The sequence below is a fragment of the Cervus canadensis genome, chromosome 21 (assembly GCF_019320065.1).
Source record: "Cervus canadensis isolate Bull #8, Minnesota chromosome 21, ASM1932006v1, whole genome shotgun sequence".
NCBI lineage: Eukaryota > Metazoa > Chordata > Mammalia > Artiodactyla > Cervidae > Cervus > Cervus canadensis.
In genome coordinates, this window is record NC_057406.1 from 6,990,667 (window position 1) to 7,012,041 (window position 21,375).

At 52.4% G+C, this 21,375-nt stretch overlaps 1 protein-coding gene across 4 annotated transcripts in view; it reads right to left on the reverse strand.

The window, feature by feature from the left end:
• Positions 1–556: 556 nt before the first annotated feature.
• LOC122423439 (coiled-coil domain-containing protein 134) overlaps positions 557–21,375 on the reverse strand; it is a 74,229-nt gene continuing 53,410 nt past the window's right edge. Inside the window, exons 30-38 of one of the 4 annotated variants that reach the window (XM_043440512.1) lie at positions 20,042–20,170; positions 19,730–19,842; positions 17,312–17,434; positions 15,456–15,574; positions 14,624–14,745; positions 14,334–14,418; positions 12,407–12,588; positions 12,056–12,127; positions 557–3,085 (exon numbers count right to left, since the gene is read on the reverse strand). In XM_043440512.1, the coding sequence (XP_043296447.1) occupies positions 2,960–3,085; positions 12,056–12,127; positions 12,407–12,588; positions 14,334–14,418; positions 14,624–14,745; positions 15,456–15,574; positions 17,312–17,434; positions 19,730–19,842; positions 20,042–20,170 (1,071 nt within the window). In that variant the 3' untranslated portion in view covers positions 557–2,959. Of the gene's footprint in view, positions 3,086–12,055; positions 12,128–12,406; positions 12,589–14,333; positions 14,419–14,623; positions 14,746–15,455; positions 15,575–17,050; positions 17,188–17,311; positions 17,435–18,737; positions 18,945–19,612; positions 19,843–20,041; positions 20,171–21,375 lie in introns of those variants that run through there. The other 3 variants (XM_043440511.1, XM_043440514.1, XM_043440513.1) reach the window with 3 other exon arrangements.

Genomic DNA, 21,375 nt, shown 5'->3' on the forward strand with positions numbered 1-21,375 from the left:
GCGCAACCCACCCACGGATTCCCACTTCTTCAACCACCTCACTTCCCCACCTCGCAGCTGGTCACGACGTAAACAAATGTACAGGTTTCTAGGAACTTATACTAAGGAATAGAAGTACAGTGCTCCGAGAAGTGCACAAGCACGTGCGTTCAAAGGTGTTCATCACGGAATCCCCTGTAACCTGGAAAAACTGGGAAGCCCAATAAGGGCCTGATGAATACATTACATCCACACAATGTAATACCATGGCATCGTTTCCCAAACGTGTATCAATTGACAAAGACTTTCACAATATATTGTTGAAAGGGAAAAGCTGTCTCACTAGTCGGTGAGACAGCAGTTGCTTAGTGGTCAAAACTTAAAATTGAGTTCAGAGGTTGGGTGGAGGTAACCACATGGACATAAAGGATCCACTTATGAACCCTGTGACTTTGGACTGGTTAAATAACTTCTGGATTTTTTTTTTTTTTCCCCTTCTCATTTTTGTCATCTCTAAAAAACGAGGGGAACAGTGCCCCCTTGGAGTGGTGAAGATGAAGTGAGATCACTTGCACACTCCTTTGACAGTATTTATTGAATACCTCTGTGGCAGGCAAAGAGACAGTTCCTGCCCTCTGAGAGCTTCCAGTCTGTTGAAGAAAACATACATTGATATTTAAGAGGAAACCTCAAATTCTGTGGTGACAACTGCACCTGGTATAGCTAGGGGAACACACAATGCAGACAAAGGCCCTGAGGCAGGAGGAGCTGCTGCAAGCCAGTAGTACATGGATAAGGCCCGACACACAGAGCTCATACAAGGCAGCTACTGTATTGATAACCGAAAACTTACATGTGATCTGTGTGCACATGAGGGCGAAGAGGATGGATGGTCCAACAGGTGAGCATCAGTTATGGTTACAGAGTGGTGAGATTAGGGTGAATCATACTTACTTCTTGGCATTTCAGTGTTACTTAAAATTACATTTTATAATCAATATGTATAGCAAAGTACCTTATTGGGGGAGTAGGGGAGACACAAATGTTCTTTTCATTGTTTACATGCAGGAGAGTTGATATAGATGATAGAAGTCTCACCTTGAAACAGAACACCAAACCCTGCTGCCCTGCTCTGGCCAGGTGCTGAGCTGGACAGTGCCACCTTCAGCTCTACCATTCAGTCGCTCTCGCAGGGCTGCCACACCACGGGGTAGTCTGCTGGCACACCACACCACATACTTTCACTTTGGTTCAATGCCCTTCCATCCCAGGGCCTCAGTAAGCTACTGCAGAGGGCTGCCTGAGCACCAGGTCAGGTAAGTGGGCAAAGTGCCTCCCACTCTGCAGCTGCTCCCTCAGCTCCCAGCTAGACTTGCCCAGGGAGGAGGGCAGAGTGGTTCTGTTTCTACCTTTCAAGGTGTTAGAGGGGAAAACGTGGGCTCATTGGAGAGTAGAGAGGAAGGCATCAACTGAGATGGAGAGAAGTGAAGGTGTAGAAGGAAGAGTCCCAGAGGATAAAGGTGCTAAAATAGGACAGAAGTGAAGACTGGCTAAGACTGGGTCCCTCTCTCTCTGGCTGTGCATACAGTGGGTGCTCACCACATTTCTGGGATGAATGAAGAACCATCAGAGAAGGGCTCCTGTCACTGAGAAGCCAGGCCCCAACATGAGAGAAGCAGTTTAGGGCTGGGCAGAGGGTTCAGGCATTATCAAATTCATTACACCAGTGAAGCCGCAGCACAGGGAAGGGGTGGGCCAGGGTCACTCAGCAAGTCTGATGGGCTAAGACCCTGGGTCTCCCTTGGGCTCTGTTAGTGGTGGGCTATTGGGGACAGCTGTGTGTCTCTCCCCTGGCTTGGCAAAGTCAAGAGACTGAGCTAGAATTCCCCCCCAGAGCCCCTCCCTTCTCTGCCTGGGAGGGGCATGACTGAAGGGCGGCTGCCTACTCAGGGCCTGAGTCCCTCTGCAGCTCCCGGCCCCCTTGGCCCTGGTCTCTGCTTACAGGCCTCCTGACACAGGGAGCTTGCTGTCCGGCCTATCCATCCTGGGAGCAGCCCTTCCACAACAAAGTACAGCCTCCTGCAGAGCTGCAGCCTGTCCCCCAACAGTGCCCCCAATAGGCCCAGGGGCACCCTGCACTGCCAGAGAGGACAAGTTGATTCTTCCCTGGGCCTGCTCAATGACTGTTCCTTGATACCGAAGGACAGAGATCAGACTGCTCCAAGACTGTCTTGGGCTATACAGCCTCCCAGGAAGGATACTTCTGGCCCCTTCCCAACACTGACCCCTCATCAAGGACGGTGCTGTGAAGGGAATAGGAGGCCGAAGCCAAGCCTCTGCTTTGCTGCCTTGCCAGGGCCTGAGGCTCCTCCTGAGTAGGCAGAACATTCTCTAAGATGGTCTCCACAGCCGAGGGCCCCTGACCCCCCTGCCCGGGCCCGCCTCACCTGCTCCATGGAGAGGCTCACATCTCCCTGGGGCCCAAACCAGCCTTGGTCAGCCAGCATTTGCTGGCTTTTATTGTCTCTGCAGGGGGCTGGAACCTGTGCCTGGCATCTCAGTGACACAGCAGGGCCAGCAGCAGGCATGACTCCTCTGCACATGGCTCAGAGCCTAGTTCTGCTGCCTCCCCATGAGAAGCGGCCACCAGCTGGCCAGCGGTCCTAACCCACGGTGGTGGCGGGGGGAGTCCAGCCCAGGATCCCTCCTGCTTCCCCCAGCATCTCCACAGGGTTAGGTCTGCAGCACAGCGCCCTCTGGAAGCTCTCTTGGCACCCCTCTGGTGAGGTCCCTGGGAGGAAGTCCAGCCCTCTGTGGCTCAGTCCCTTCAGCGGGGGCTCGGAGCCAGCCCCAAGGGGCCAAGCAGACTCTGGCCTCCTCTCTGAAGGCGCCAGTGCTCACCATCAGTCACGCTTCTGAACTCTCCTTTTCCTCCCAACTGGCCGCCTCCTGGTCCCCTGAGCCCTGGGCCACTCCAGGGCTATAACTCAGACTGTGATCTTGAGATCCGAGGGCCTTTTCGGATCTCTTTCCGCTTCTCTTCTTTCTTCCGGCGTTTCTCCTCTTCCCTCAGGGCCTTCTGGAAAGGGTCAGTGCTAGAGATGAACTGAGGGGAAAAGCAGAGCCGTCTGTTAGGTCGGCTGGCAGCAAAGAGTGTGCTCTGAGCTAGGCTGCTGTGGGCACAGGAAGGTCACGGAGACACAGGCCCTGGCCTCGGGGGAGCCCACAGACATGCAGCTAGTAAATGGGCTCAGGGGAAACTGCTGAGTGGGTCTCAAAAGATTAAGCAGGAGCTTGCCAAGTGAACAGGGCGAGGGAAGAGGACACTCCACAAAGGACAGGCGCCAAACCTGCATGGCTCGTCTGAGAAACAAGCAACAGACTGCACTCAGGGTGAAGGGGGCTGAGTGCCCAAGACCACCTCGGGCCCCCAGAGCCCTGAATTGGGGGGACAGTCAGCAAGAGTAAGACAACAGGGGTCCTACTGCTTGCGGACAAGCTGCAAGGTGTAGACAAGCGAGTATATAGGAAGCAGCTGGATCAGAGGTTAAACTGCCAGACCCGGAAAGAGATGGAAAGAAGATGACAGTGATGCCCAGGCTTGTGGCTTCCCTAGTGGGTGCAGGGTGGTGCACAGTGAGAAGACAGGAACATGGGGCGTGCTGGGCAGGAGGAGAATGGGACTTTGGCCAGGGCAACCCCCAGGCCCTCAGCTCTTCCTCCCCGACTCTCCAGACCGGTTCATCTGAACCCAGGGCTTCTGTCGCACCTCTACAGTCCGTCACCCCTCAGATTTGCATCTCCCTATCTAAAGGCCTGTCTGACACCTCTACATGTGTGCACATGTGCCCCGAACTCAGCATGGCTCCATCTCCCCAAAACCCAGTCCCCTTCCAGAGTCCGTGTCCTCATGAGCAGCAGAGTCCCACATCCCAGTCAGCAAGTAGTGCAGAGACAAAGCATCATCCCCACCCGCCCCCCAACTCCCCAGCTGCAGGTTGAAACCCCTCACAGTCCATTGCCAAGGTCTGGCCCATTTTAACTCCTAAGTCTCAAACCCATCTCTTCTGTCTCACCTATCATATCGTTAACCCCATCACCACCCCCCCACACCTCTCCTGATAAACCTCAGCACCTCTCAGGGTCTCTCCACACCCACTTTGTCCCTCTGAAGCCATCCTCCTCACGGCAGTCAGATATTTTCAAAATGTAAATTGGACTCCTGCTGAAACCCGTCCTTGACTCTCCACACAGCTCTGTCTGCAGGCCCACCCTGCCCACCCCTCCTCCCCCCTCACTTCTGGCTCCTGGGTTCCTTTGTGCCCACTTCCAGCTCTCTGCACATGCTGTGTCCCAGGCCCAGAACCCTCTTCCCGGCCCCCACCCTCTTTGTCACAGTAGCTGCAGCTCAGCAGTCCCCATCCCTGGGGTGACTCCTGCCCTGATTCTCCCGGTTGGGGCTGTCTCCTCCAGTTCCTCCTCAGTGCTTCTCCCCTGCGACCACCTGCCTCTGTGACACCTGCTTCGTGCCTGTTGCCCCCACTGGATCACACTCTCCCCGAGGACAGGTGGATAGTGGGGTGCCGCTCACTGGGACACAAGCCCCCGATGTGGTCTGATGGGCCGACAGACGGCGCTTAATATGTATTTTTTAAATGAATGAATGAATCATGTTAGAGTATGAAATACAGTAACATCCACAACTCAGGTAACTCTGTTGGGAAATATACCCCTTTTACTTGTTCATATGGTAAATCTGATGTTTGGTCAAGGCAGACGTTAAAAACAAACTAGGAGCTCCACCTTGTGGAGTAATCCACCTACTGTGTTAGACTGAACCACAAGTCTGGAAGATGGGGTGAAGTCAGAGAAGTGCAGCCCAGAGAGGGTAAATGATCTGTACAGGTCACACAGCTAGTCCCAGTTGGGACTAGCCCCCAAGCCTCCTAAGCTCCCTGCCCCATGCTTCCCCGATCACACTGCCTCCTATCCCTACCAGTTACTTCAGATCCTCCTAGGAAGCAAGGAGGAGCCAGGAGACCCCTCGGGCCACAGAGGACCCCATCCTCTGGCTCTGGCTGGGGAAGGACCAGTCAAGAGATCCTGGCTCCTCCAACCCCAACAGGTTGGGTCAGCAGAGAAACAACGCCTAGTCCTTTCCTGGCTCTCCTCCAGGCCGGGCCTGGCTAATGCCTACTTTAAATTCAGATGCTGACCTCCAGCGGGCCTCCCTGCTGCCTGGCAACCCAGGATGTTGCCCTGGTCCACTGCCTGTCCTGCTCTCCTAGACAGACCCTCTCCTCGAGCCTCCATCTCTCCTCCTCTCCTCACTCGCAGACCGTGACCTCGCTTCCTGTTTCACAGAGAATGGAGATGCTAAGGAGACAGCTTCCTCGAGCCCCCGCCGCCACACCCACGGACCCACGCTGCTGTGCCCACGCTGCTCTTCCAGGCGAGTCCACCCCTCCCTCAAGCACCAGCTCGCCTCTCTCTCCCTCCTCACGTCCTCAGGGATAAGGCTCCAGCCACTCTCCTACCCCTGCACCGGGGGTTCTCCCCCACGCTCGCCATGGGTGGGTCCCCCCAACATGCAAACATGGTGTGGTCTTTCCCATCCGATCAAGATTTCCCCTGGAACCCACGCCCTCCTGAAGCTAGTCTCCTGTTGGGTCTGCTCCCCTTGAAAACACATCTCTTTACAATAGGTAACAAGGATATACTATACAGCCCAGGGAATTACAGCCTCTATCTTGTAATAACTTTTAATGGAGTAGAACCTGTAAAAATACTGAATCACTCTGCTGCACACCTGAAACTAATATTAAAAAAAAAAAAGAGTAACTTTTCAAAAGGGTCACCTGTATTTGATGGGAGTCTACTTCCTTTCATCTTGTTCTCTTGAAACTCAGCCTTTTATCCCCACCACTTGACCAAAAGAGCTTTTACCCAGCTCTCTGAGGGCCGGTCTCCATGCTGCTAAGTCTGGCAGCCGATTCTCAGCCCCACCCTCCTGGCCCTCCAGCGGCATCCGATGGCATGTCCACTCCCTCCTTCCTGTCACGCGGCCTCAGGGAACTGATTCCCTCTTGGGTCTGCTACTACTCCACTGACTGATCCCTCCTGGGGTGCTCTGTGACCTCCTCCTCACTCTCCCATCTCTAACTGCAGGCATATCCCAGGCCTTGGTCCTCAGACCACCGCTCTATCTGCCCCGTCCCCCTGCCCCCTGGAGTGATGGGACACGGTCTGTCATTGGCACAACTCCCACATTTGTAGCTCTGGCTTTAATAAAGCTCTTCCCTAAAATCTAGTCCTCCTCCTTGACATCAGTCAAGTCAAAATCAGTTACCTCCTTGACATCTTCATTCAGATGCCCATTAGGTCCAGAAACAAGGCGTTGATCCCCAATCCAGCCCTCAACCTCACCCCACCACTTTGCCCATCTGGTGGAAAATAGCAGCCCCATTCTTCCAAAATTGTCAAATCATCCTTAATGCCTCTTTCACTCCGTATTTGCTTCCTTAGTAAATTTTACTGGCTCTACCTTCAAAACAGAACCAAAATCTCACCATTCCCAATAGCCCCAGTGTTGTCACCCTGGTTCAAGCCACTGTTAACTCCAAATGGACCAGCTGTTAACTCCAGTGGACCGTTAACTCCAAATGGACCAGCACAGTGGTCTCACCAGGATCTGTCTCCACCCTGGTCCTCACATTATTTGCCACGCGGCTGCCAGGCTGACCGCTTAAAGGGCTAAGTCAGAGTCCCTCGCCCTGCTCCTCTGTGTCCCGGAGGAAATGCCAAAGCCCTGGAGAAGACCTGCAAGGATCTTACAATTTGGCCTATGACTCTGACCTCCCTTTCCCAAGCTCTTGCCCTTCAAAATATGCTTCCAACTCAGGGCCTTTGCACTCGCTGCCCCTCCAGCCTGGAAAGTTCCCCAGAGATAGGGCTGGCTCATTTGCTGCTTTCAGGTCTTTGCAGTTAGAACCTCCTGTGTCAAAGTCACATGAAACAGCAGTGACATCCTCACCTTATCCCTGGAATTCCTTAACCACGTGCCTCTGCCTTTTCCTCCGTTGCCCTGGTCACCACCTACCATGTATTTTTTATTGACTGTCTCCTCCAACCAGAATGCCTTTCCCAGGTGGGCAGAGCAGGAGGGCTTCTCTGATGGCTAGGATCAGCAGATGCTCACTAAACGTTGAATGAAGGCATGCTCTCTGCCTCTGAGCCTTCATGCAAGCCAGTCCCTCTCCCTGGAAGGTCTTCCCTGAGCTGGTCCACCCGGCAACTCTTACTTATTCCAGAGCCTCGGCCACCTGCTTCCATAGGCTTCCTCTCATGGGTCCTGTGGCTCATGATGCTTCCCTCTTCCACTGGTTCCAGTGATCACGCTCGACTGGGACTGTGCTCCTCTGTTACATCCCCAGCAGTCTGTGAGCATCTGAATAGCAGGGATAGGGCCAGCACCCTCTGGACGGGGACAGTGGCCAGCCCAAAGCCTGATACAAGCTGGCTCTAGTATCATAAGAAGGGGCCCTCCCAGAACACCCACTGGTATGGAGGCAGTGCATGGGGGGAGCTGAGCAAACCTGGGCTGTTGCTGGCCTCCCCAAGTGGAAACCTCAAAGAAACTGCCAGGATAGGCCCTGGGCTCGAGAACTTGATGGGGCTCTCCTATCTTACCTCGCCCACTCTGTCCAGCCTCCAGGGGCCCAGGAGGCCAGGACTGAGCCCAGCGTGGACTTCATGGACAGGAATTCTGGTCCCCCAGCCCATCCACCCTGCACCAGGCTGGGAGCCAGGCATGACTGGGGTATTTGGAGTGGGGGCAGGGGCTGGCCTCCCAGGATCCCTACAATGCAGGCTCTGTGAGGGGCCAGTGCTGCGCAATAGAGCACAGATGACCTTTAAAAAAAAGATCATCTCTGAACCTTACTGGCGGAGGGGTCTACACTGGATACTGAAAAGTGAGTAAAATCTTGGGACCATCTCCAGCTGATGAGAAGGGAAGTGTGTTGCTTCTGCGCCTATATCCAAGCAGAGCACATTACTATGACGCTAAATCACACCTCTTGGAGCCTAGTCTCTCTGAGGCCCACCTCCTGCAGGAGACGCATTCATTTCATGATCTGCAGGGCAAGGAGAGCCAGCATCACAGCAGGAAAACATCTCCATGAGAGCCAGCGCTAAGAAAGGCGACCTGCCACGGCCTGGAGCCTGCCTGCATGTCCCTGCTGGGTACACCAAGAATCAGCCCTGCTGCTCTTATCCAGGCTGTTTATTAGGGTTGTGGTGGCAGCAAGCCACCGTGAAGGGTGTGTCATCTTGGTTTCACATGAAGGGGAGGCAGCTATGCTAGTGTGAAAAACCATATCACCCACTCCGTCACCTGAAGCAAAGCCACTAGTTCAACAGGGCCCTCAAGTCAGAGATTACTCAGGAACTACACTGATTGTTCACCTGAATGAAGCGCTAATGGTGCTCTTAACCAAGCTGGCCTGACTGCTCTTCTTTGGAGGGCCTGCGTCTAAGGCCGGCCCTTGGCTGGTGTCTGGGAACCAGGATTCTGGGAGGGATTTCCATCACCCTGACTGATAAGAGTGGCGCCCTGGTGGCTCAGATGGTAAAGCGACTGCCTACAATGCGGGGGACCCAGGTTCAATCCCTGGGTGGGGAAGATCTCCTGGAGAAGGAAATGGCAACCCACTTCAGTATTCTTGCCTGGAGAATCCCAGGGACGGGGGAGCCTGGAGGGCTGCAGTCTATGGGGTCGCACAGAGTCGGACACGACTGAAGTGACTTAGCAGCAGTAGCAGGCAGAGGGTGCCTACGCGACCAGTCCCTGGTAAAAACTCTGGGTGCTGCGTCTTTAACGGGCTCTCCTAATAGACTTCTCACACATGTTTTCATAACCTGTTGCTGGGGGAATAAAGTATGCCCCATGTGACTCCACTGGGAGAGACACGTCGAAGCTTGTGTCCAGGTTCCCTTAGACTTCACCCCAGGAGTCTTTTACCTTTTTTTACTGCTGATTTTATTGTGGATCCTTGCACTGTAATAAATCAGAGCCTTGAGGACAACGACACATGAGGAGCATTAACCAGTGACTCAAAACACTCAGTCCTCCCAGCAAATCACCAACCTGGGGGTGTTTTCTATGGGCAGCAGCAGCCATCCAGCCCCAAGGATGATGCTGGGAGACCAACTGTCATCAAGCCCAGTGAGACAACAATCTGAATTAAAAGCTGTGACTCTTGCCTAGATGGTATTTCTAGTGACCAGGCAGGCTGTATTCTCACTGACTACTGTCAGCGTCCTGGCCATCTGGCCTGGCAGATGAGCAGGCTGCAAGCTGGCAGGTCACACACGGCCACCCCTCTCAGGGGCCATGAACTGTGGAAACAAACCACGGCTGACAACGGGACAGTCTGGGTCACTCGTTTAGATGCCCACAGCCAATTCTCTGATGAGACTAACCAGCATCAAACTGCTGATCGAGCCGACACTGCCCAGTTGACTGGCACCGCCGCCTATATGTGTCACTGTACTAGATGTGGCAGTACACGGCCACCATGGACTGACATAAAGCAGAGGACTCTGAATCTCCAATTCAACCACCTAGAGACCCTGGATGGAACGGTATGGCCCAAGATCATCAGAATAATGATCACTTGGGGGACTTCCCCAGCAATCCAGTGGTTAAGACTCCACACTTTCACTGCAGGGGGCATGGGTTCGATCCCTGGTCAGGGAACTAAGATCTCGCATGCTACATGGCATGCTCCCCTCCCCCGCAAAAATAATAATGACCACTTGGCTAAGTATGCTCCTTGCCAAGTCCCCTTGTAGTGGCCCATGTGGGCCAAGATGGGAGATAGGTGTCTGTGAAAATTTTGCAAAAAATGCTCTTGTTCCACTCACTTCTAACCCTTTCACACAAAAAGTCTAGGTGAAAGTAGGGAGTAACTGGAGAAAAGTGAAATTATAGGTCCTGGGATGTGACATGTTGATTTTGCAGCAATGTTCTAGGAAGGGACTGCCTTAGACCCCAGGAGGCATGTGGAACAATTAATCCTCTTTGTCCCTTACAGCCAGCACTGCCGCCTGGCCAAACAATCCGAGGGCCCGTGCAGGCCAAGTGGCAGCTGCAGCTGAGTCAGACCAACTGTCCAGTGTGTCATTCTCAACCACGTGACAGGAAAATCCACATAGACGAGGTCACTGCTGAACTATGTGGCTCTGCCTGCTGCCATCAAAGGCAGCTCCCGAGGTAACCCTGCGCAGACACACAGGCCAGTACAACCTTGCTTCAATCCAACCTTGGTAAGAATCCTTCCGCCTGTCCTGATCCCTTATCAACCTTGGGTTATACCACATAGGGCAACTGAGGCAACTGAGCAACTCCATGGTAACACTGCCCCCATTGTTTAGCTCAGTCAAAGAATGCAATGGTGACCCAAATCAAGTGGGAGACAGTGGACCACGGAACACCTCTCCAATGCAGACGCAGATGGCATTGGGTCGACCTACTGGCCCCAGGATCGTGCTTCTCTGATGGCTCAGTGGTAAAGACTCTGCCTACAATGCAGGAGACTCAGGAGATGCAGGTTCAATCCCTGGGTTGGGAAGATCCCCTGGAGAAGGAAATGGCAACCCACTCCAGTATTCCTGTCTGGAAAATCCTATGCTCAGAGGAGCCTGGCATGCTACAGTCCATGGGGTTGCAAAGAGCCAGACACGACTGAGCAACTGAACACACACACAAACTGGCCTCAGTAGCCAATAGCGATGACAATGAAGATCAGCAGCTCAGTCTAAACTCTTGTGTGCATGGTGAGAGATAATAGATTGGTCTCAAATGACATCCTGATTTTCTAATATAAGATCTACTGATCCCCTAGGACTTATCAGAGCTGGTTGAGTTCAGGACCCTGGAGCATATGGTTAAGATCAACATTGCATCTGGCCTCATCTTGCTAGTTACAGTCCTACTGACAGCAGTCTGAGATGAACTAAACAAATGTGGTCCTAGTCTCTACTGATCAGATTATCATATGGAATAAGGCATTCATGTAGAAATGTGAGCTAAGCCAAGACACACAGGGCTGATGGAAGGACTGTGTGTATGTGTGGTGGTGGTGGTGGTGTGTGCGGAATTCTCTCTATGGCCCTGAGTGTCCCTGCACATTCTTGCTGGGTACACCTGACCCCTCTGTACCTGGGTCATTTCTCAGGTCGTGCTTACAGAAAGCAACCTTGAAGGATGAGGTGATATCTGTCTACAAACAAAGACCAGGTTTGCTTCTGATCAGTATAAAGGTGGTGGACTTCCCAAGCTTGGTGTTCCTCAACTTGATGCAAACCCACTGACATCTGTCTGAACCCCTCTGTTTCACCCCTCTCCCCCAACCAAGACTTGGGAAATAAGGGAAACCCGCATGACCAGGTCAACAGCAACTGCTTTCACTGTAATGAACTCTGATGTCTCTAACCTGTCAGCATCCATGAAACAGCAGCAAAATCCTAGACCTTCAGCAGTACCCCCCGATGCCTGGGGGAGAGCTTGTCCTTTGCAGAGGCCAGTCCTCCAGTCCTTCCTGCCCGGCCACTCTGACCTCACCCTCCCCTCTGCTGTCTGTCCTGCTCCCCCGGCAGCCTCCAGCCCTTAAAGCCCACTTCAGCTCTAGGATGAGAACATGTGCAGAAATGAGGGACAGAAGGCAGGCTGGCTGCTCAGAGGCTCACGGGCAGAGAAGCAGGGCCTGACCTCCCATGGCTTCCCTACCATTCACCTGGAGTGAACAGGGCCTACTGTGCACTGGGATGGACGTGTTTATAGCCCCTGACTGCCCCTCATAGCTGAGGTTCACCCAGCATGGACAGAGAGGAAGCTGAGGCTAAGACAGGGCCAGCAGCTTGCCCAAAGGTACCAGGGTAGGTTAGACCCAGACCCAGGTACTTCTGGCTCCAAGTCCAAAGCCCTCACACTCCACTCTAGGTGCTGCAGCCCCTGGCCTCCCAGGGCCCGGCAGATGCAGTGCAGACAGGGCCACAGGCCCCAGCAGCTCACCTCTGTGCGGTCTACTTTAAATGGGTTCTGGAAGTCAGAGTGTTTCTCGCTGATCCCCAGCTCCTGGGCCATCTGCGGACGAGGAAAAGCTAGTCATCCTCTGCCTTCTCCCACATCTTGCTCACCCACAGGCCATTCCCTCCAAGGCTGGGACAGATGTGGGCCAGGTGATGACCCCCAGGCACCAAGGTCAGCAGAGAACCCCTTGAAATGGCACCTCAAGGTGGCCTGAGGCTTATCACAGAAAATGCAACCAAGGGTTGACATTCAGGCCCCACTGAAGCAGGCTCATGGTGGCTCATAGTACAACCACATAGAGGGCTCCCGGACCTCCTCCACCCCAGTCCTTACCAGGCTGAGGATAGGTGAGTGGGGGCCCTGGTCAAAGACGCCCGACTGGTTGCAGAAGCTGATGCCCCAGCGGATGAGGAGGTTCCAGTTGGAGTTGTGGTCAAAATAGTGGTGCACGATCCTTGGGAAGCGCAGCACCACGTCACCGAAGAAGGCCGTGTTCTCCACCACTTGGGAGAAAGCTGGCGAGAGGACCCTGGTGAGTGGCTGGTGGAGATGGCCCTCTGCAGCCTCCTGGCCAGCTCTACACACCCTCCAAAGGACAGCGGTAAGCCCACTAACCACAGAAGGGAACAGTGCTTGCTGCATACAGGCTGCTGACCACATGTGCAATGCGTGCTGAGGGATTTATGTCACCGAATCATCAAAACTACCTTCAGAGGGAGATGTGGCTTTAATTCCCATTTCACACATGGGAAACTGAAGCTGACAGGTAGTGAGCACCAAACCCAGGTCTGTCTGACTCCAAAGGACATGCTTCTTCCCCCGTACCTCACAGCTCAGAAGACTCGTTTGCCATGGGGACCAGAGGGGTGCCATTGCGCAGATGGAGGCAAATGCATCCCATGAGGCTTTGCTGGGTCTAACCTCCCCAACTTGGTACCATAATGTCCAGAGCTGGGCCCTGGTGTTAACTAGTGTCTGTGAGGGGTCAGTTCTGTTAGGATGGCCAGGGAACACATCAGGGCTTGTTTTCTTTTTAGTATATGTCCAATTTTATTTTAAATGCTTAAGCTCTTATTTTGAAATAATTTTAGACTTACATAATACACCAAAAAATTCCTTCACTCGGCTTCCTCTAATGTTATCATCCTTACATAACCATTGTACAAACCATCTAAGCCAGAAAATTAACATTGATACAATACTATTAACTAATGCATAGACCTTGTTTGATTTCGGTCAGTTTTTCCACCAGTATCTTTTAGTCAATAGATCAGTTTGAGTTTAGTGTCCATTACGGTGGCAGGTTCCCCTGACCCAGGCGAGCATGAAGAATAGTAACTATACACCCAGCCCTGGTTGGGGGGGGGGGGCCTGTTTGAGTGACCCCCATAGATAAGGCTCACGTCCTTATCAGCACTGGCCAGGTCACACAGAGAGAGAAAGGGAGCCCTCTAAAGATATGCTCAGCTGGGTCTGAGACAAGTGGGGCAGGGACCTCTGGGCTGCAGAACTATCCTGAATCACAAAGAACTCAGGAATTCACTAGGTTTATAGGTAAGAGCCGGGCAAACCACCTGTCCTCTTTCACCTGGAAACTGGAGGTTATGGTGCCTTCCTCAGTTACAGTGGAGATTAGAGATGGTATCTGCCCAGCATTCAATATGTAAAGGCTACTTCTGTCCTGGCTCAGACAGTGTGACCTAACATACTTTATTGTTAGAATATAACTAGCTAATGGGGAGACATTACCACTGGAGAGAAATTCCTGGAAGAGGAGATGAAAGGATACAGAATATTCTTTTATTTATGTTGGTCCCACCTTGTCTCAAAAAGGATTTAAGGAGGTTGAGGCTTTTAGAATAGCAGTGAAGAGTGCTGGTAACTGCTCCCATGGGCCAGTCACTTCATTAGATCTCAGTTTTTCTCTTGTATAAATGGGAACAATCCTTGCCATCTCTACCAGAAGGGTCAGGGTGGTGAAGGCAAGGACTGCTGGACTGGAAGTAGGCAAAGGCTCCTCCCTGATTCCCCTGCCCCAAGCACAGGACAGTACTACATAATGTATGTGTATCAGGGACACAGAAACGCTCTGGGGCGAGCCCAGAAACACTCGGAGAATCTTGTACTGAGTGCCCAACCACCCAAGAGACTCCTTGAAGGTGCTGCAAGAGGGCACTTCCAGAGAGGAAAAGAAGAGTGACAAGAACAAGAGGGAAGGAGCAGCTGGAGAAGATCAAGGTTGCAGCAGGGAAGACCATACCATCCTTCAGTTTCTCGTCCTGGGGGAAGGGCCCATCTGGGAGCACACCTGCAGCAGTGAGCACTGTCCGGGAGTCCTCCAGCACCTGAGGGAAGCCCGCCTGGGCTGAGTGGCTTTGCCAAGGTCTTCCCAGACCAGCCCCAGCCCTGTTTACTGAGGCCCTACTTCAAATCTTCTGTGGATTCGCTTCCCCTTCACTGAACACCATCCCCATGGGGAACTCCTACTCATCCATCAGTGCCCAGATCAAAGACCAGGCCTACCATGAGCTGCCCCCTGCCTGCGTGCACCTTAAAGAGCCCCTTGAGCATGACATCCAGGATCTTGTACTGCTGGTGGACATCGTTCAGCTGTGCTAGGTTTTTCAGTGCCAACAGCTGCTCCCGCCGCTTCACCTCAAACATCTTCTTGTCTGAGCGCCATTAAGTTAAGGAGCTGGCACCAATTCTCCTGCCTGGATAATTCAGTGGTCCTGATCCAGAGGGCCCATTCCTGGCCAGCAAGTCTCTGCAAGGGGCATAGATGCACATGGCTGGGACTTCCCAGGGAATGAATAAGCTGTCTGAGAAGCAGATGAATCCCGCACCATATCATTATTTCACAGAGGATTCCACACCCAACAGCCTGAATACAACCCTCAGGACCTGGCTTCTGCCCTCCCATCCATCCCTGTGGTCTTTCCACCATCTCCCACAACCCTTCATTGTTCCCAGAACCTCCGCTTCTCTGCTCACACTGTACACTCTGCCTGGGGTGCCATCCCACCCTTCTCTATGAGTTTCCACTCTTTCAAGGCCCGGTTTTTTAGTAGATAGCCCAAAATGCCAGGATTTGGTCTCCGCCCAGGGTCTCACACAGAAAGTGCTAGGTACATGCAAAATCCTCAGGGTCCTCATGGTACTGAAATATATGCCTTGCCTTCTCAATTTGTATGGGGAAACTGAGGCTCAGGAGAGAACTGACTTGATCAAGATCTGGTTAGAGCACATTACTTTTTCTCCCCGATTTCTATTGGTTGAGGGGGGCAGGTCCTGCTCTACCCTGGAATCCCCCAAGCAACTGTGGGTATAGAGAGACCTCATTTATAGATCCCTCTAAAATACCTCCAACCCCAAAGGATACAGATCTCCAGGCTCGGGTCCAGGGAGGTCCTCAGGGTGTCTGTGACTCCTGTTCCAGACAATAGCAGGACAGACAGGGAGGTCAGGAACTGAAGAAGGTCCATATCCAAGACTCTGGAGCTAAGAGAGTAACCCAGTGAAAGAAGGTGAGACCCAGAGCTTGGTATTATATAAAACACAAAGTGAACTGAAAAGCAACTTCCCCTGACATGACACAGCCTCCAAATACCAAGAACCCAGCTTTCAGAATCACTGAAGCCCCAGTCCCTAGCCCAGGGCCAGGGACCAAGAGACACACGGTGACAACATGGGATGATGGGAGAAAGAAAGATAAATGTCAGCACAGCAGGGATGCTCAGAGAACAGGTCTGGAACCCTGCGCTGGAGCCCTGGCTCTGCCTGACTTCGTGACCTACAGAAGGCAGATTGCTCAGCCTCTCTGATCTTCATCTTCCTCACTGCAAAATGAGGATAAGGAGGTCATCTCCCTGTTGCAGAGACAAAGACCTGGGTGAGGCACTGTGCCCGAGGAAGGAGGGTCAACATCATTCCCCCTCAGTTCCCCCACCCTGGCCTTCCAGGAGGCCCGGCAGTCAAAAACATGAAACTTGCAGGGTTTCCTGCTTTTCCTGACTTTTGTCATCAGAAAGGAAGGAGGGGTGCTGGGTGGGAAAGGAGGCAAGGCAGTCTTGGGGTAAGATGGCTGTTACTCTCCTAGGAACCACAGGCACCAAAAGCAACACCTGTTCCTATCTCGGCAACATTCCCCAACTATTTACTGAGTAACTTTCATGTTCCTTGAATGTTCTGGAGCCAGGAATACAGCAGGAACAACATTCCCCACACAATGGTACTTCTATCTCTAGTAGGGTTAAGAGACAACCAACAAAGTTGTAAAACAAGCACAGAAGGATAAGAGGGAGTCAGCAAAGTGTGACATTAAAAACAGCAGTCAGAGGAGGCCTCTACTCAGATGACAGCTGCCCAATTTTACCAACGTGGAGATGAATGCACAGAAAAATGAGGTGACTGCCCAAATCACTTATAGATCACTCATAGATTTTCCAGTTAAACTAAGAGTCTTAATGAACAGGCTATCTCAGAGCTGGCCACTGTTCTACCAGGACACCTGCCCCAGGGGAGAGATGCTCAGTTATGGACAGTGACCGCTCACAGAGGTCAATCAGAGAACCAACTCTGTCCCGTGCAGATCAGACAACTGAAGCCTACAGAATGTGAGGAAATAGTTCAAGCTCAACCAGAGCCCTACATTCCACCGTCATACTCCAGACTCAAGGGAACCAAACTCTGGTTAAGGCGAAACTTGGGAATCAGGGACTATCAGATGGCCGGTAATGACTGAAGCGGGGAAGAAGAGGGAAATGAGAGAGGTGACTTCGTGGTGGGTTCTGAGCGGGCCACTCGGGCTTGCAGACCAGGGATGCCACCCGTGCCTTTAGAGCTCCTAAAGGAGAAAGTCTTTCCAATGAGGTCCGCGAATCCCACACCCCACCCCCTGCAGCCAGTTCTGGGCCCTCGGTTCCTCCCCCCGCTCTCCAAAGGGGTCTGCTTGCCCACAGCCCTCGCCCTACCTACCGGGCCAGGCGGGCGGGGGCGGGGGCAGGTCAGACAGCAACCGACTCGAGGGTCTGCTAGCAACCAGCAGAGCCGTGGATCCTCAAAGAATGCCCGTGAGTAGCAGCCCTGGGACCGCCGATTACTGCCCCCGCCCACCGTGCCACCCCTGACCAATGAGCGCAGGCCGCGACGGTCGCTCCTTGACCTCACTTCCGGCTCCGCCCAGAAGGCGCAGGCATCTGCCAGGCTTGAGGTCTGTGGGATTCCGGTGCCGCCCACCTTGCCCGTCCGCCGGCGCACTTGTGTGTCAAGGTTGGTTTGGAGAAAATAGCCTGAAAGGGTGCATCAGCACACTGACGCCGTGATCTCTGCCGGACGGTCTTCCTAGCGCCCTCCCTGAAACTGTTTTGTCAGCTAAGTGTTTTTCAAACTGCATTTGTCAAAATCAGTTTAGTGGGTCGTGACTAACTCCTTTTTCTAAGTAATGTGCAATGCAGAGCTGGGACATCCCCTGCTCGCCGCTTCGATCCACGAAATTCTAAACCAAGCTCGTTGGGTTCTTCCCTGGTCTATGATTTTGTACAGCGTCCGTATAGACAGACCCGAGGAGAGCTCCGAAACCGTGTACAACCCCGTATCCTTGTCTTTTGAAGTAAAATGCTGACTCTAGCGTTAATGATTGGGAAAGGTGAAGATGTAGAAACAAAGAATAGCTGTTGGACTAGGGAACTGGTAACAGTTTAGACTATAATTCTGCCACATAGCAGAATCACAACTCCCAGTTCCCTGGAAGATACAAAGGTCTGACACACATTCCTAAATTGTTTTTATAGGAAGCAGACCACCCCCCCACCACCACCACCAAATGAAAACTGCTGCCCACAAGAACCACAGGCCCTTGACTAGCTGAAACCAGAAAATTGATGATACTTGAAACTTCATCTTGATGCCAGCCGATCTGAGAACTGTCCATGGATCATGCCCTGCCCCTTGAAGACTATAAAATTCCTCACTACCCCCCTCCAGGGTGAATCACACAGTCTTGAGGGCATTAGCCCAGTGTGGCTCCTTTTGCCTGGCAAAGCAATAAAAGCTACTCTTTTCTACTTCACCCAAAACCCTGTCTCCGAGTTTCTATTACTATTTGGCACCAATGAACAGTGGCTGAGTTTCCGAGAGAGCCCTGGCAGACAGTTGGTAAGGGAGCCGACACCCCAGGTTAGCTGAGGCAGAACAGGAGTGGGCAGTTGTGGAGAGCAGACATTGGAAGAACTGCATACATGGGTGCACAAATACACGCTCCGAGGAGAGCCAGGAGCAAAAGGCACATGGGGGACCTGCTTCAACCAGGAAGGAGATGAGCTGCAACAGCTTCATTTAGTTAGGAAGGCTGAGAAAGTTCTGACCTGCTCACTTTCCTTGCCTGGAAATTGTACCTCTCTCCACTTTCACTTGAGGTAAAGCAGTAGATAAACTGATCCCAGAGCACCTGGATCACAGCAGCACCAAACATGTGGCCTCTCTCTGCCTCTCCTGCCCCAAAGATGGCCTAACTGATGTCTTCAACTGAGGCGACCTGCTGGTGTAACCAGAACAAGTCCACCCCCTCTCTCCCTAAGGAGGCCACCCATCCTGGCTGAGGAACCAGCTGGAGGGAGCCCAGGTAAGTGCAAAGTGAAATGTTTTTGGAGAGCCCACACAGGCATCTGAGTGTATCACTTTATTTCCTGATTCTGTTTCAATGATGGAGTAAATGGCCCCAGATGAATGGCTGCAGTTGTCATCCATTTCCCCCAAACCACTGTGCCCTGACTTTGTCTTCTCCAGGTCTCAGTTCTCTCTGCTTCTAGGCATCCGGCCAGAGGGTCAGTCTCTGATGTGGGACAGGGATACAGACACCCCTCCCAGGCAGCTGGCAACAACCATGAGAGGAGAACAGCAAGGAGGTAGGGCCAACCATGGGAGAACCACGCTTCTGGGGCAAAAATAGTCAGACAAGAGCAGAGGTGCTCCTGAGAATAATGGGATGGACTCTAAATTTGGGACCTGAATACCTGAGCTCAGTAGTCACTATATATCAAGGAGGGAACCGTTCCATGGAAAGGGGAAGGAGGAGAGTCTGTGAGGAGGCACTCCCACCCCAGCACACGCACCTCCAGACCAAGTGTCTCTGGAGCACCACCACAGCAACCCCTCAGAGGGCGGGTGACCCCTGGCTTGCTCGGGGACCTGCCAGTCACCCAGCACCATCCCCCATGTTACACTCAGGGCAGCATCTGTGCCAACTGGGCTTGGGCAACTTTCTCCAAAGCTCCTGGGGAAGGGGTCACTCCCTCTGAGTTTGGTGATATGACTTTGGAGATGGTCAAATCTGGGGTCAAATCCTGATGCTATCAGTGTGGATCCGGGCACGTCATTTAACCTCTCTGATCTAAGTTACTACTGCATTAACACTCCTAGCTATTGTGAGGATTCGATACAGTGCATGTAACATGACTGGTCCTTGGTAGGAACTTAACAAACAGAACAAGTCATTGTCACTGCTCCCACTGTTAATTATTATCACCGACCCCTGCTTGCCTTAAGAGGACAGGGCTGTAGACAGGGTACTTCTCTACTCTGAAGCATGATGCTGTGGCCTCCCATAGCCTGGGTGACCATGCCCAGGCCAAAGCTCCAAGATGCAAGAAAGGATACAGCATGTCCTGTAGGGGTGGCTGGGCCAGGGAGGCCCTGAGGGAAAGACTCTCCAAGGAGGCCTGAAGGGTCTGGGCCATGCTGTGGTCAGTCAGGAGGCCCATGCTCTGGACCTGGAGAAAAAAGAGGGTAAGAAAGACAGGCTTTCTCAGTGCCCACTCCACACAGGCCCTCTCTGCCCTCCATCCCCTGCACTCCTGACCTCCCACTGGCTGTTGTGGTTAGAGCTCCCCCCTCCCACCCCGCCCCAAGAGAAGATGGTATAGAGGGTTTGGCCTCCAAGTGGCTAAATGGCATCCCCTCCCCACTCACCTGCAGGAAGAAGCCATGCAGAGCCTGGAGTGTGGAGGCAGGAAGGGTAGAGAGGTCGGTCGAAGCTGCGCCTTGCAGAACATGACCCACCTCCTGAGAGAGGATGCTGCTGCTCCGGAACCGCACAAACTGGGCCAGGGAGAGAAGCCAAGAATGCAGTGACTCGGCATCTCCTCCATTCACAAACACTTCCTGTGTCCCTGCCATGCCCAGCACTGGGCTGGGGACATAGATTTGAAGCCCACAGAACTCTGCCTTCAAGGAGCTCGGCACTGGTATGCACAGGTGGGGTTGTGTCTTGGGACAGTGAAGTAATGAGGACTGCTCGACGTTGAGAGCTGGCCCTGCTGACCCCTCAGTCTCCAACTCCCCGCCCCTCAGCCTTGCCTCTCACATTAGACTACGTGTGGTCAACCAACCCGCCACCATGTCCTTGTATACCTGCTGTTCTCACCTCAGCACCCGTAATACTTTTCCTTCTCTTTCTCGATTAATCCTTCAAGTCTCGGCTAAAATGTTACCTTCACTACTGAATGGTTCTTTAATTTTATTAAATTAACTCTCCCTCCTTCTGTTAAAGCCTTTGAGTGTGTGGATCACAACAAGCTGTGGAAAATTCTTAAAGAGATGGAAATACCAGATCACCTTAACCTGCCCCCTGAGAAATCTATATGCAGGTCAAGAAGCAACAGTTAGAACCAGACATGGAACAACAGACTGGTTCTAAATTGAGAAAGGAGTACATCAAGGCTGTATATTGTCACCCTGCGTATTTAACTTATATGCAGAGTACATCATGAGAAAAGCTGGGCTGGATAAAGCACAAGCTGGAATCAAAGGCTGCCGGGAGAAATATCAATAACCTCAGATATGCAGATGACACCAACCTTATGGCAGAAAGCGAAGAGGAACTAAAGAGCCTCTTAATGAAAGTGAAACAGGAGAGTGAAAAAGCTGGTTTAAAACCCAACATTCAAAAAACTTAAGATCATGGCATCCTGTCCCATCACTTCATGGCAAGTAGATGGGTAAACAATGGAAACAGTGACAGACTTTATTTGCTTGGGTTCCAAAGATCACTGCAGATGGTAACTGCGGCCATGAAATTAAAAGACACTTGCTCCTTGGAAGAAAAGCTATGACCAACCTAGATAGCATATTAAAAAGCATAGACATTACTTTGCCAACAACGGTCTGTCTAGTCAAAGCTCTGTTTTTTCCAGTAGTCATATACGGATGTGAGAGTTGGACCATAAAGGTTGAGTGCCGAAGAATGATGATTTTGAACTGTGGTGTTGGAGAAGACTCTTGAGAGTCCCTTGGACTGCAAGGAG